General features: G+C 48.7%; 2 protein-coding genes across 2 annotated transcripts; both read right to left on the bottom strand.

Annotated features, from left to right (window-relative positions):
- Window positions 1-7: 7 nt before the first annotated feature.
- On the bottom strand, window positions 8-3,583 carry POJ06DRAFT_266633 (uncharacterized protein; the record flags this gene model as incomplete). Its single annotated transcript, XM_056189169.1, has 4 exons — window positions 8-969; window positions 1,023-2,320; window positions 2,390-3,164; window positions 3,217-3,583. The coding sequence occupies 4 exons, from the start codon at window positions 3,581-3,583 to the stop codon at window positions 8-10; spliced, it is 3,402 nt and encodes a 1,133-aa protein (XP_056045472.1).
- A 482-nt stretch (window positions 3,584-4,065) lies between these two features.
- On the bottom strand, window positions 4,066-12,575 carry POJ06DRAFT_220267 (uncharacterized protein; the record flags this gene model as incomplete). Its single annotated transcript, XM_056185605.1, has 14 exons — window positions 4,066-4,154; window positions 4,216-6,599; window positions 6,646-6,697; window positions 6,744-7,313; window positions 7,364-7,590; window positions 7,647-7,750; window positions 7,801-8,478; window positions 8,525-9,306; window positions 9,357-9,453; window positions 9,511-9,642; window positions 9,704-9,823; window positions 9,880-10,208; window positions 10,268-11,811; window positions 11,866-12,575. 14 exons carry the CDS (start codon window positions 12,573-12,575, stop codon window positions 4,066-4,068), a joined length of 7,818 nt encoding a protein of 2,605 aa, XP_056045471.1.
- Window positions 12,576-13,432: the final 857 nt, after the last annotated feature.

Raw genomic sequence — 13,432 nt, 5'->3', positions numbered from 1 at the left:
AAATATATCAGTAAGGCGAATTTGTGGCAATCTCCGTTTGCTTCTCACGCCATTCTTGAGCCAAGTTCACAAGTTTCCTCACATTCTCAACTCTACTTGCAAAGTACGACTCCAACGCTGACCGTGTGGTGAACGCTCGCTGCGTCATGATCACTCCGACGGCTTGCATGATCCGTTTGCGAACGTCGTGCAGAAACATATCTGTGTCCGCGGTTGCATTGAGCGCCTCTTGCATTTCCGTACTCAAAGCATCGATAATAGCCTGATCTACTCCCCCGACTGTCCCTCTCCGTGATGGCGGCAGCGGTGGCGGCGTACTGCTTCCGTCTACACTTCCTTTTGATGACGTCCCGGACCCAATGGATGCTTCCGGTGGAAGGGGTAACGCGCCCAGTGATAAGCCTTGTGTGATTTTCTGACTCTTTTTCATCAGTTCGACTGCCTTCTCCGACTTTCCGTTCTGCACCAGCACGACTGCACGCTTTAGACACTCTGCCGTCAGAATCTCGACTCTCCGCTGCCCCAATCGCGGATTCGCAGACGTCGCCGGCGGGCAAATGCTCACTACCGACTGTTTCCGCTTTTGCTCCGGTTGCTGTTGCTGTTGCTGTTGCTGTTGCTGCTGCTGTTGATGCTGGTGCTGAGTTGCTTGCAGCATCAGTATGACGAGAAGCGCACCGGGCTTGACTCTGTGTCTCTGTACGTTTGATGAAATGCTGAATTGAGAGAACGAAACTTCCGCCTTCAACACCGGAAGTTCTTCCACGCTTTCGGGGCGCTCTCTAACGGGATAGTCGAGCGAACCGTTGCGGCGCCGGACCGCAGCTACAGAATCTACTGACGACCTCGAATCCTCAACATCGTCGTCGCCAATGGACTTCAAATCCGACATCATCACATCCCAATTGTCCAATGGTTTGAAAGAACACGGTTTATGATACGGGGGAATCGCCAGCTGGACGATGACATCTAAGACCTGGATCAGTTTCATGTCTATCGAACGAGAAACAGAACAAAGAAACCTTTCGATTCACCAAATGCCGCGTCACCGAGCAAGACCTCGGCTTCTCTGTCTCCGTTCCTGAGAATATGCGACAAGCTACCTTCAACCTTCAGTATCCGGCCGTTGCTCTCTTCTGGGATTTTCAGCAGCACCTTCACATCTCGATGTGACAGTCCGAAAGTCAGACCGAGGCATCCGGCAAGGCATTCCGGAATTAGGTTCCATTCCTTGATATACGTGTAAGTTCCTCGGGAGTTACTGCTTATCTCAACTAAATCTTCAGGATCGTGACGCATGCCGATCCCGAAGCAATGTATCAGAACCGATGACGAGATGGCATTCAAGCAGAACTCTTTCACCGATTGTCGATATGCTGTCTGCTCGAGCGCCGACAGCGACATCTGGCCGTTCGGAGAATCGCTAATCAGGAAAATCGAGGATATCGGGTTCTGCGACGTCCGCGATCGGAGAAGCTCCAATGCCTGCTTGGCACCTTTCAACGGATTCGCCCGTGAACCGGACTTCTTGAGCGACGACAGCTGTGATATGATTGAATCCCATCCGTCCCAAGACTTATTCTTCAGGCCCCCCACAGTCACGTTCGATGCCCCACGAGACGTGTAAGCTACTAGTCCAACCCTGTCTCTGCCGCCAATCGACTCGATTATAAATGTTAATGCATCCTGGATTGGCCCTAGTTTGCTATTTCCCATAGAATCGGCCACAGGGACGGCAATGACCAAGTCGACAGGAATGTGCGCATTGAATGGCAATACTCTAGGGGACTCGCCGACAGGAGTGTACGGTGTGGTTGGAGTTAGGGCCTGCGCCAATGTTGTAATGGACGATAACATCGATGACTCTGATCCGCGCCCGTTCATCCGACCATTTGGCATGCCGGGCGGAAGTTCTGACAATGGTGGGGACGTCGGGCTTAGGGTGACATCTTTCGCAGAGGGTACAACACTATCGTCCAGATTTATTAAGGCCAGCCGCCATCGCTCTCGCTCGACATCATCTCTGAATGTCAGAATCAATTGTGGCAGTTCTTTAACTGAGAGATTCAACACAAGATTGTAGTTGCTATTGTCATTGTTCACAGAGACACTGACTAAATGCTTCCGGAGGCACACGAAGCTTTTAATACTCAGGCGATCGCGTGATGGCTGGCTGCCGGGAGACACGTTCTTGTCCGGAAAATCCTCGACTTTTTCCTTTACGCAAATTAGATAGTCACGAAATAGATAGCAGTCCAGGACCTGCCACGCGTCCATGTAGCTGACACATAGCAGTCCCCACAGTCTGACTTTACCAAATCTTCACAGCAAAATTAGCCATTAATTCAGAGCCTATGAATTGATTGAGAATAAGCTGAAATCTACATACGAGGTGATATCTAAGGACTTGTATTTCTCCACTTTCTCCAAACGCGATTTTAAATAGTGAAGCACACGTTCAGCAGAGGTGAAGTCCTCCCACCTTGATTTTGGCAATGTCATTAGCCTGCCATTGGGTGACTCTGCCGAGAAGGCTGAGACGCCGGTTGTGATGCAATTTGGGATCTCAACGTGAACAAGACAGCTCAAACACTGCTCCTCAGTCGACCTTATGACAGCAGGAGTGGCAGGCGTCATATACACCTTTGGATCAGGAATGCGAGCCTTGGGCGGAAGAGGTGGCGGGGGGGCCAGTGGAGGCAGCAACGGCGAAAATAATGATGGTGCGTCCGAAACAGATTGCTTTGGAATTGCAGATGGTGCTGCAGCCGGGGCAGTTGATGATATGATTGCATTCCGCAGCGTTTGATTCTCAACGGCGAGAGCGGCCGGCGAGTGTTGTACTGTCTTCAAGGGCTCGCGCGGACCTTCCCGCATTACGCCAGCTGCTGCGAATGAGGAAAACTCGGCTTGCTGTTTCAAGTTATTGAGACTGGACGTCTGCCGAAGTTGCAATGGCTTCGTGAGCGGAAAATCACCGACGGTGTTGGCTCCACTCGAGCTCGATGGCTGCTTGGAGAACATTCCATGCGGGGGCCTCTGAAGGGGAGTGTCGGAAGTCGGATCGCGTGTCGAGAACGACGCCGCCGCGTTGTTGTTCGTGCTTGTGAGATTGAGACTGCCATGAAGACCAGGCTCTTCGCGTGGAAGGCCGATAGATTTTTCTAGCAGCAATTAGCGTTCATGTTTGGTACCAAAGGCGAACCCAGCACTCACTTGCAGAATTAAGGAGGTTCCCGTGCCGTAGAGGGTCAATCTGAATGACGGAATCGCATATCGGGCATCTGATCTGAGGAACGTGGCGCTTGTCGTGCTTATGTCCATTCACCTGAGCAGGTGAGTACGCCGCGTTGGCGATCATTTCGTCGACGGCCTCTCTGAAGACCTCTTTGAAGCATGCCTCGTGGCCGACGTGGCCGCAGCCGAACTCAATGACGCGCTCGCCCTGAAAAGAGTTCTCGAGAGGCTCTTCGCACATGGCGCAGGGTACGCCAACGAGTGCTCGCCCATGGGTGGAAGGTTGCTGATGGCCGTGTTGGTCGTGCGCTCTCTGACGCGCCGGAGCATTGCCTGGAATGGCCATTGCTATCTTCACTGGAACAAGATGAGAAAGCAGGCGACAGGTAGGTAACTGAAGATGCGAAAGAAAACACAGTTCAGATCGTAGCAGAGAACAGGTCAGAAAGTAGGGGTCATCACGCGAGAGGTCCTGGCGTGGCGGCCGCGACTCACGCGACAAGCGAGCGGAGTAGGCGGACGAGGACAAGGGACGAGTGAAGCCGCATTCATTCATTGTTAGTGTTCGTAATATTGTGTATTTCGTCAGGGGCGGCCACATCTCGCATAATATGAAGTGTCATCGAGGCCACGTGCTGCGCCGCAACCCTTGCCCGCAGAACCGTTCTGGACCTAACTTGTTCACTGACATATCATTGACGAAGTTACCTTAAAGCACATAGTTAAAGTATAATATGTACACCAACCGATCCATACTGCAATAACACCCGTATATCCCATAAATCATGTATTCCCGCTTCCAGCAAGTATGTACAATACGGTTGTCGTCTATCCCATCGCAACCGTTTCCTCCAACTCCATCAGATATCCTTCGTCAAGATCGCTGCCGCCGTCACCGTCCGATGTCCAGTCAACTGCTACGTGGTTAGTTTCCATCGCTCCGTCTTCTGTCTACTAGCCGCGCAAAACAACACGTACCAGAATTGGCCTCTTCGCTTTGCACGTGCATCGCTTCCAGGTCCTGTCGCAATTCCTCTATCCGAACAGTCATATCATCGTCATCCAGTACACGTGCACATGTCCGCAGAACATCGCTCAGATTATCGAAATTCAACTCCTCCGCGTTCAATCGAACTTTTGGGTTGCGATACTTGCGCTCCACAAGTCCAAAGATGCTCGACACCAGGCGCATGGTAATCTGCAAAAATGATGCTCGCCGACGCTTTGTCCGCTCGTGCTCTTCCGCGGTCTCGCTCTCTACAGATCTCGGTGGTTGATTTAAATGTCTGCTACCTGATCGCTCCAGCAACCGGGGAGCACCCTCATGTGCCGATGGCCGCGGCGAGCCAATACTCTCCTCCTGCGCCTCGGCTGTGTCCTGAGCCTCTCCGGGCAGCTTCTCTGCAGTCAGAGCACATTCAAGTAACGCGAGTTGCTCTTCCAGTGCCAGTGCTTTGCTGAACAACAGCCTCTCAAGATTGCTTTCAGCCGCGTCTCTCACACTCTTACTCCAATGCACAAGTAACGGTGGCGCCCAGACATGAACCTGCGTGAGCATCGACTTCTTCATCGGCTCTGGCACATCTGTCTGCACTATTGTACGCGAAATGAAATCCACAAATGCTTCTCCGGAAAATTCACTCGTGCTCTCCAGATTTCTAAATATCCGATCCGTCAACTGATCACAGTCCCGCTGAGTAAGCTGAAACGCACTAGACAAACGCAACATGCACATCAAAAATGGCCCCACATTGTCTGCATTATCGGCCTCAAGACCGAGCGATACAGTATTGAATATCAACCGTGTCGTCTGGCGGCCATCCAGGCGTTGAAATAACTCAATGAACTTCATCAGCAGGTCCAAAGGACAGTCAGACTCAAGCTGCCGATACAGGAACATCAGACAGTTTTTCTTCGCACCCCGGGAGAGCAACTCAACCTCGCCAATCGTCAGCGGAACCGTATTGACAGCTTCTTCATCGCTCAAGTCCGCCGGACACCGGTCAAAGATCGAGTCAGCATACTCTTGATCAAGATCAACTCGATGCAACATGTGCGACAAAAAGTTCAAAATCCCTGTGTACGACGGCATCCGTTTCTCATTCAGTCGCAGTTCGAGCCACGCGGGTCCCGGCTTCGATGCCAAATGTCGGTCGTCATAAAACGCAATCAGCGCCTTCTGCAAATACCCAGAGTATATGTAAAATGCGCATTCCTGCGGTCCAGTTCCGGCGATATCCGACATCAACCCATAGTATTCGTCCCAAGCTCGGGACATAATCGAGACATTGGGAATAATATCGCCCAGTTTAGTAAAGAATCGGTACACTAGATTGCCTGACTCGTCCTCATCCGGATTCAGCAGGCACTGCAGCCATATTTGCAGCGATCCGTACACCTCCGGTGCATTTTGGCGGATCGTCAGTAGGCACAGCCGTACTAACCTAGATACACCCTGTCGGACCTGAGCATTCGGGCACCGAATAATTAAACTTCTGAGCTCCGCATCGGAGTCCGCAAGCCATGTGAGAAATGCCACGCAATGACGGGCCTGAGAGATGAGTGACCGTTGTATAATAGCAATGAACTGGTCCACTTCCTTCGCATCTTTAATCCGTGAAACAATCTGATAAAATGTCTTGAACAGCAAAAGATGATAGTCATCACATGGCCGTTGCAAACTCAGTAGATCAATGTCCTCGTCGGTCTTGGCCTGGCACAGTCGCTGATAGCAGGCCAGCACAAACTGCATATGCTCAGTGCCAAATGCAGTCCATTTCAGTGCCAATAGTTCATTCTCCCGACAGATCTGTTCGTGAAGCGAATCTGGACATGAATACGGCTTTGCCGACCAATTTGTTTCCATAATCATTTTCTGGCTATCGGAATCCCCCTTCGTCGCGCGTTCGTTCAGTCCTCGAGGCTTGATACGGTCGTAGAACAGCATATAGGCCGAAAACGGCTTTTCCATCACATCACCGGGAACATCCGAAGTTGTGCCCCCAAAACAGGTGTTTGCAATCATATTTGGATCAAATTGAGACACCTCCGCATCATTGAACTCGATCCATCTATACTTCTCGCTCGAAGCAGACTTGTTCAGAATATACGAGTAATAATGCCCAGACTCCGCGGTCCCGCTGTGAACCAAAATACCTACTAATCGGAACTTATCATTGTCGCTCTCAGAGGCGGAAACGTCGGGATCCTGCGAGAAATGGCTGAACGTGAACGGCTCAATATCAATCTCCATGGGAAATTCGAAGTGCTGGTTGATCTTGCTTCGTTGCATCGTCTGAAGATCAAAGTCGAAGCGCTTAAGGTGGAAGATTAGGTGGTTCGGGACATCTTTCAGACAGATTCTATCTATATTAGAAATGCTACACGGTGCATCGAAGCTTAGCCTACCTTTTCTCAGCTTCCACATGCGCTGAGCACTGCGAACACCAGTATTTATTGTCTATTATGTTAGAAACGTGCAAATCCCATGGCACAATTATACCTACCGCCTTCCATAGTCTCGCCGTCAACATACGAATTCAAACTTTCCGTCAAATTATGTTTGCCTTTAATGTCGCATTGGATTGCCGAGAATGGCTCGGTGCGCTCAGATACGTGATTGCATTCCTTTGACTTGATCTGAGTCAGTAACGACCCACCATAACAGTTCCTGACCTCAGCCTTTTTGGTCGGGTCGGAAATCTGTCCTTCGATTCTGTCAAGCAAAAGGTTGTAGAATTCGTCCACGTCCATTTGCACAGTTATGTCTATTGGCTTGTTTTCGAAATCCACGATCGATTGGATAAATGGTCTCGTGTCAAGCATTTTCTGCCAGCTATAACGTAGATAAGCAAACAGTCTGACCAAGTTCTCTAACAAGACGCGTTGGCTTGGCGAACGAGAGTTATCTTGCGACAGTCCAAAGATGTAACCTCGGAATTCCTCATTCATGTAAAGTTGGTTAACAAACGAGTTCACGTAGCATGTGTTCGCAAGATTTTGTAAGCCGACGAAACCTGACTCGGCACGAAGCCAGCGCGCGCGATCAGTATTATAAGAATCATGCAGCACCCCGTCTGTCTCATGTTAGTGATTGCTCAATAAAATCACGCAATTATAGTCCTACCCTCCGGGAAGAGCTTGAGCAGATGCGAAACAACTTTGTTCAAATCCCAGCCATTGTCAGTGAATAGTAGGATCAGTTTGTAAAGGGATAGCCTAGTGTCAGCAACAACGCATCCGACGGACTCTGTGAGAGCGAACCCAGCTTCAGAATCAGGTTCGATGCCAATCACTCCGCAATCTTCGATTCTAGGGAATAGTAGATTCATAAACGTGGAAAGAGAAATTTTACTGCCAGATATTAGTCATCCCAGACTTCTCAGACATGAAACTATTATATAACATACCCCATGTCAGGCCGCCGTTCCTCGTCCCGTCGACATTCAATTGTGCATGCCATAAGTTTACAATAACCATTTATGATATGATCGGGATTTTGGTCGAACAGTGACTAGATCTGTCAGTGTGCAGCTCAAACGACGCCTATATGGTGAGTCACACCTCAACAGGCCTATGCTCCTTCAGTGACCTATACCACTTCATAAGGAGGGTGCTCTCGTCAATCTCGATCACCGTGTTTCCCAGTAATGATTTCAAGAGAAACTCCGCAAGCGTAAATAAAGTGGCAGCTTGTCTCCCGCTCTCGTCGTTCGCCTGAGGCAGGATAGACTCAACTATCCTCCAGAAATACAACAATGCAGCGTTTTCCGTCGTAGTACCTTGTTTCGCTAACAAACCTTTAATATAGTCCGATATCGCGGCACTGTAATACGAGCGCACTGACTCATCGCGAGTGAATAGCAGGCACCGCTTAAAAACGTCTTTCCAATTATTGCTTCCCTCGACTGTTCTCCATATCCGGTCGTCGCGCATCGACGATATGAGTAAGACATCCAAAACACGCTCGGAGAGATCTTTTGACGTGTCGTCAGCTAGGTCAGCTAGGCTTGACACAAATTTGTCGATATCATCTTCAATGGGGAAATGATGTTGCGAGAGCGCACTGGACCCATTTTCGCGGAGTAAAACCACTGTTCGATTCAAAAACGTGCAACGAACACTATTACGAACATCTGGCTTGGAAGTTGACGCAAGAGCAGGATTAACGGCAAGTATCAGGAGCTGTGGAATGACGAACTCATAACAGTGTTGAATCCATCGAGTATCTAGTTTATTCTGCTTCCGTTAGATATTGCGACCCCAAAGGTATCTACGAACGGCGTACCTGTTGATAAAGCGAATATACGCACTGAAGAATATAATCCGAATACAACGCTCGGAACGGTTGCTGGAGCGGAAATAATTCATTCCAGCTTGCGTTCACTTGTTCTGGATTTAGGAAAACCTCCAACAGCTTGGGTGCAGGGCCAAGTTTCCGAACAAAATTCCAACTCCAGGAAGCGTAATCATCGGGTAACTGTAAAAGCGCATAGAATCTGTCAAACGAGTCCATAAGTTCGCTCTCAGCGGGCCGTAGGCTCTTTGCCAGAGTTTCTGAGAGATTATGCGGCTCATCCAAGCGGACATCAGCTTCTTCTACAACAAGAGGCTTTACAGTCTCCGACCGTCCCAGCTCTGTAGGAGCTTCTTCGTCATTTGTTGCTTGCGGGCGCTTCACAACCATGACCGCCGTAACATCTCTAAAGCCAGTGTCCTTCAGCAGTTTTGGGAAATCTTTAGCACGAATCTCACTTCCCATGACGAACATTCTAAAGCTCGTACCGCTGACAATGCTTGAAATCTGTGAGTATAAATCAAAGGTAGAGTTTTCGTCGCCTAACGTGAGGCTTTCGATCGCGGATGAAAACTTGTATGCGTGCCATTGCAGTTTGATAGTAATAGTCTTTCCTTTGATCTCGCACTGTCGCACACCTGCTGCTTGGAGTTTGTCCAGCACAGGCTGCACCTGTTGCCGGTATGTATCCAGAAATATGTCTAGAAATTTTACACCCCGTTTGTAGACAATCGAAGCTGTCGGCTCAACTCGAGCAGGCGATTGTGCAATAGCTAGTCGCGATTAGCTGCGTATAATAATGTCAGGAAGCTTCCACTTATACCATTTCCAGCCTCATTGATAGCATGCACACAATGCCGTACCAGAGACCGCTGGCATTTGTCAATAACATCTGGATGAAGACACTTGATGTGTTTTGACTATATGGAGGGTCAGGTCCAATCTGACAACTGTTTAACCGACCTCCTACCACGTACCTCAGTAAAGCTGGAAATCATGACATCACAGCAAGAGGAGAGACTCTTGTGATCTGGCGTATTTAAATAAAAGTGCCACAAAGTGTCAAATCCGGGAATAAGGTAATTGTTTTCACATAGCCATCCTTCCGCCTGTACAAACGTCATTAACAAACCGCTGTACCCACATTGCCATGCTGAGATCGCTACATACATCTGTTCCGCGAAACGCGTAATCCAGGTGACTTATGATAAATTGGATGCAAGATGCAGAGAGCAGTTGCGCCGGAAGCTCCTTAATCTTCCGGAAACAATGTTCTATAAATGGGCATTCCTACTTGCCATTAGCAGACCACAAACGCGCTGTTGACAAAAATCATCGATTCATACACTTCCCACGGTATCGGAGATATTAGCGAGTTTCAACCATAGATTGTCTAAAATATGCGGACTGTTCAATTCGTTTGCGCCCAGAGCATCCCACAGCATCTCCAGATCTGATGCCGTAGATATACAGCCAGGCGCGATTTTAAGAATCTCAGCCAGAGAATCTTGCCGCAATATTGCGTTCAGCTCGTATAATTCCGGTGATTGCAGGTGCCGTTTGCAATGTGAAGCCCATTCTTTGACATCCTGAACCAGAACGGCGTGATATGCATCGCGATCCAAAATCGCGTTAACCTGGTCAAGATTGTAATCACTGGCATCGTCCAATGAATCTTTGCATCCCTGTTAGTTCTCCTGTGCCACTGCATTTGAACTATGAAAGCAAACGTACGAAAAGCAGACTTGATGTAAACCAAATCTTTAAGTGAATCGGGACCGAACACCTTCAAAGATTGCACCGAGCTCTCCAATAAGGAAAGCCTTGCTGCGGCACTAGGTCCGAGTGTCGCTAGTTGGCATAAATTCTGGATCAAATTATCCAACAAGTCCGCCGGTTTCACTTTCATGGACTCTTCCGCTTCTATGGATACATTCCCCACGCGCTTGATCAACTGTAGTAGTATGAAGTATGGGTTCATCGGAAGTACTTCAATCTGCCCGCCGCTCGGCAGCTTTTGGCAATGTGAATGGTACGAGCTCGTAATTGAATCAATCAGTTTTAATATGACAGGTTCCAGCCTATCCAGAGGCATTCCCAAGAGCTTATCCGTCATCCAATGCAGCCATTCCACTGTCATGAAATGTGTCAAGTGGATGAACACGACGCAAATGGAATTGAATAGGGCCACACTATTGCCGGATATCATTTCATTCCAAAGACAATTCAAATCCTTTTCCGAAATCACGTGCAATACTGTTAGAACGGCATATATTGTCGGGGCGAACTGGATAATGTAGATGTTGTGTGCTTCTGTGCTCACGAGATACTCCGTAAATCTTGTTGCTAACATAATGGCTGCACATGAAGTCATGATATGGTGAGAGTACTCCGGATGAGCGTCATTGTACAGGGCATTCAGGTCCTGGGTCAGTTTCTTAATACCGTGCAGTTTATATTCGGCCCGAGGTGATTGGAAGAATTTGATCCACCAGTACAATTTTCGGACAATGTGTCCGAACTTTCGGAGCTCATCAACGGGTACCGAGTCAGCAAGCTTGATGATAGGATGAGTCGCGGGATGAGTACTGAGAATGGTGCATTCCGGTATTTGAATGAGCACGTAAAAGAACACGGATAATTTATCGACGATGGCGTATATAATCATGCGATCTGGTGCATGATGTGAATCGGTAATTCGAACCAGAGTGCTCTCAAGCAAGGCAAAACATCGAGATAGTTGTGCAAGTGGGAATTTGAGGGTAGCAGTCCTGTCTGCCGTGTCGATAGCAGAGTAGGCCGATGACAATTCGGACGAATGTGATGATTCTTCTTCTGTAGGCCATTCCATATCTAGAGTCTGACAGTGCTGATACAGTGTCCATGACAGTGTGACTGCAATTTCAACATGAGGAATCATAGCAGTCAATAGACCCGGATTAATCCGCGTATCAGGTTTCGTAACTTCGGCCCACAGTGCTGCAATTGCATCGATTCCGCGTTCATTTGCAAAGTGAGGAAGAACAGTAGCAATCGCAAGTATTTCCTCTCTGTCTGACTCGAAAACTGATAGCAAGCCGTCCCGCGGTAGGCCGAACACACGGACAAGAGCATGCGCGAATGGCAAAGATAATAGCCCCTCCGGTGTCGCAGATCCGTTCTTAACGGTTGCCAGATCTTTGTGGAAGGTGTAAATTGCCACTTGGTTATACCGCTTAAAGAACGAGATAACCAAGTCCTCGCCGCCCTCATTCCAGAACCTGTACGGCAATGGTTGTCTAAGCTCTAATAAGCATCGAACCAAATGTTCACGTTTGATCGGTAATACTCACATTCGGCTCAAAAAGTCATTTACTATCTGAGGAAGTTGTGCGAAGAAAGCAGATCCCGAAGCCCAGAATTCCTCCTTATGAGGCTCGTCGAGGCTAATAAACTTCTGTATATACTCGTTTATAGCAATCAACCAGTCCCGTGGTTCATCAGTCTGCAGTGTCCGTTTGGCCTCAAATATGCAAGCTTCAATACTTAAAGATTCCTCTGCGCTACCGGCACTACTGGTGGTCAATATGAGCCGTTCGATAGTTGTCAATGGCTCTGGGTCGTCGATACTCTCCGCATCAACTGTGTCGGGGCTGCCGGCAAAACCGTTCACCACGCTTAGCGATCGCCGCTCGTCTTCACTGAACTCTGCAACGTTCATCCCATCTGTGTCCGGTACTGACTTCGTTCCAATGCTCTCTTGGAGAGTGTCGACAGTGGTGGTCGATGTATGGACCCGATCAGGGACCTCTATACCTTCTGCCGGTTCTACTTCCTCTGCAATTTCTATGGCCACACGTTTGCGAGGCATCATCTGCTCCAATTCCATAGAATCTCGTCTGTTCATGTCTCCGGACTCGCCAGCCTTTTGGTCGGACACGCTTTGTGGAGAAGTCGGGGACGCGACTGACTGGGCCGTTGACGAACGCGATACAGGCGCCGGCACGTCGGTAGGAGTTGGTATCCGTGCGGGTGGTGATCTCGTAGCTGAATTGGATGCCATATCGATCCAGTCAGCTCTGATTCAGTCAGAATCGCTGATAGTTCAGTTTTGCAACCTTTTGGCTATGGATAGCCCGCTTTTATGCTGCGACGCACGCAGATGTATAGCATATACAAGTCAGACTTGGCCCCTGAAGAGTACCGCCGGATTTAGCCCCGGATTGCGAATCCTCCAAAAATGCTCGCACAAACAGCAAATACTGGTGGCATATATGTTCTATTGCGTATGGATGGTTGTATCCAGTGTGATCTAATTACCGAACTGAGTCTTCAGCTTGCAAGATCGCGAATACTAGTTGGTATCGCGGAAATGACAATACGATGTGGGTTAGGTTAATTTGACCCCAACTTCTTGGGAATTATTATGTCGTCACCATGGCACGCTACTGCATTACTGTCGGCAAGTTCCTCCAAATATTCCCTGAAATGCAACAAGCCCGCGCTCCCAAGGCTAGGGCTTGTTCGAAGGGAAAGATGCTGGGGTCGTGGTTAGGTTCTTCAATAGGTGAGACTATGCAAGTGAATGATTGGAATGCCGCACTGGAGAAGTGCGTATTGATGTAAGAATATGTGCGTAAGGTGAATTTGATGCGCGTTGTTTTCGTGGAAGAGATGAGACAGACTAGAGCCGAGAATAAGGATGAAGCGCGAAGTAGAAGTAGAGCACAGGTGACTACTTAATCATTGGAAATTAGTCCTTCCGAGATTCTACTGCTTCGTACCCTACGTTCTCTGCTATTAAAAATGTCCTTAAGCCCTTGGCAATCTTGTGTATCATACTCGCACGAGGAAGTGCGACATCATCTGGTTTTGTCTACATTTATGAACTGGACACTAGTATGTCCCCCTGAATCTCAC

This window comes from Lipomyces tetrasporus, assembly GCF_029532465.1.
Source record: "Lipomyces tetrasporus strain NRRL Y-64009 chromosome Unknown POJ06scaffold_3, whole genome shotgun sequence".
NCBI classification, from domain to species: Eukaryota; Fungi; Ascomycota; class Lipomycetes; order Lipomycetales; family Lipomycetaceae; genus Lipomyces; species Lipomyces tetrasporus.
The sequence above is the reverse complement of the archived record's forward strand: the minus strand, read 5'-3'. Positions and strand labels throughout refer to the sequence as shown.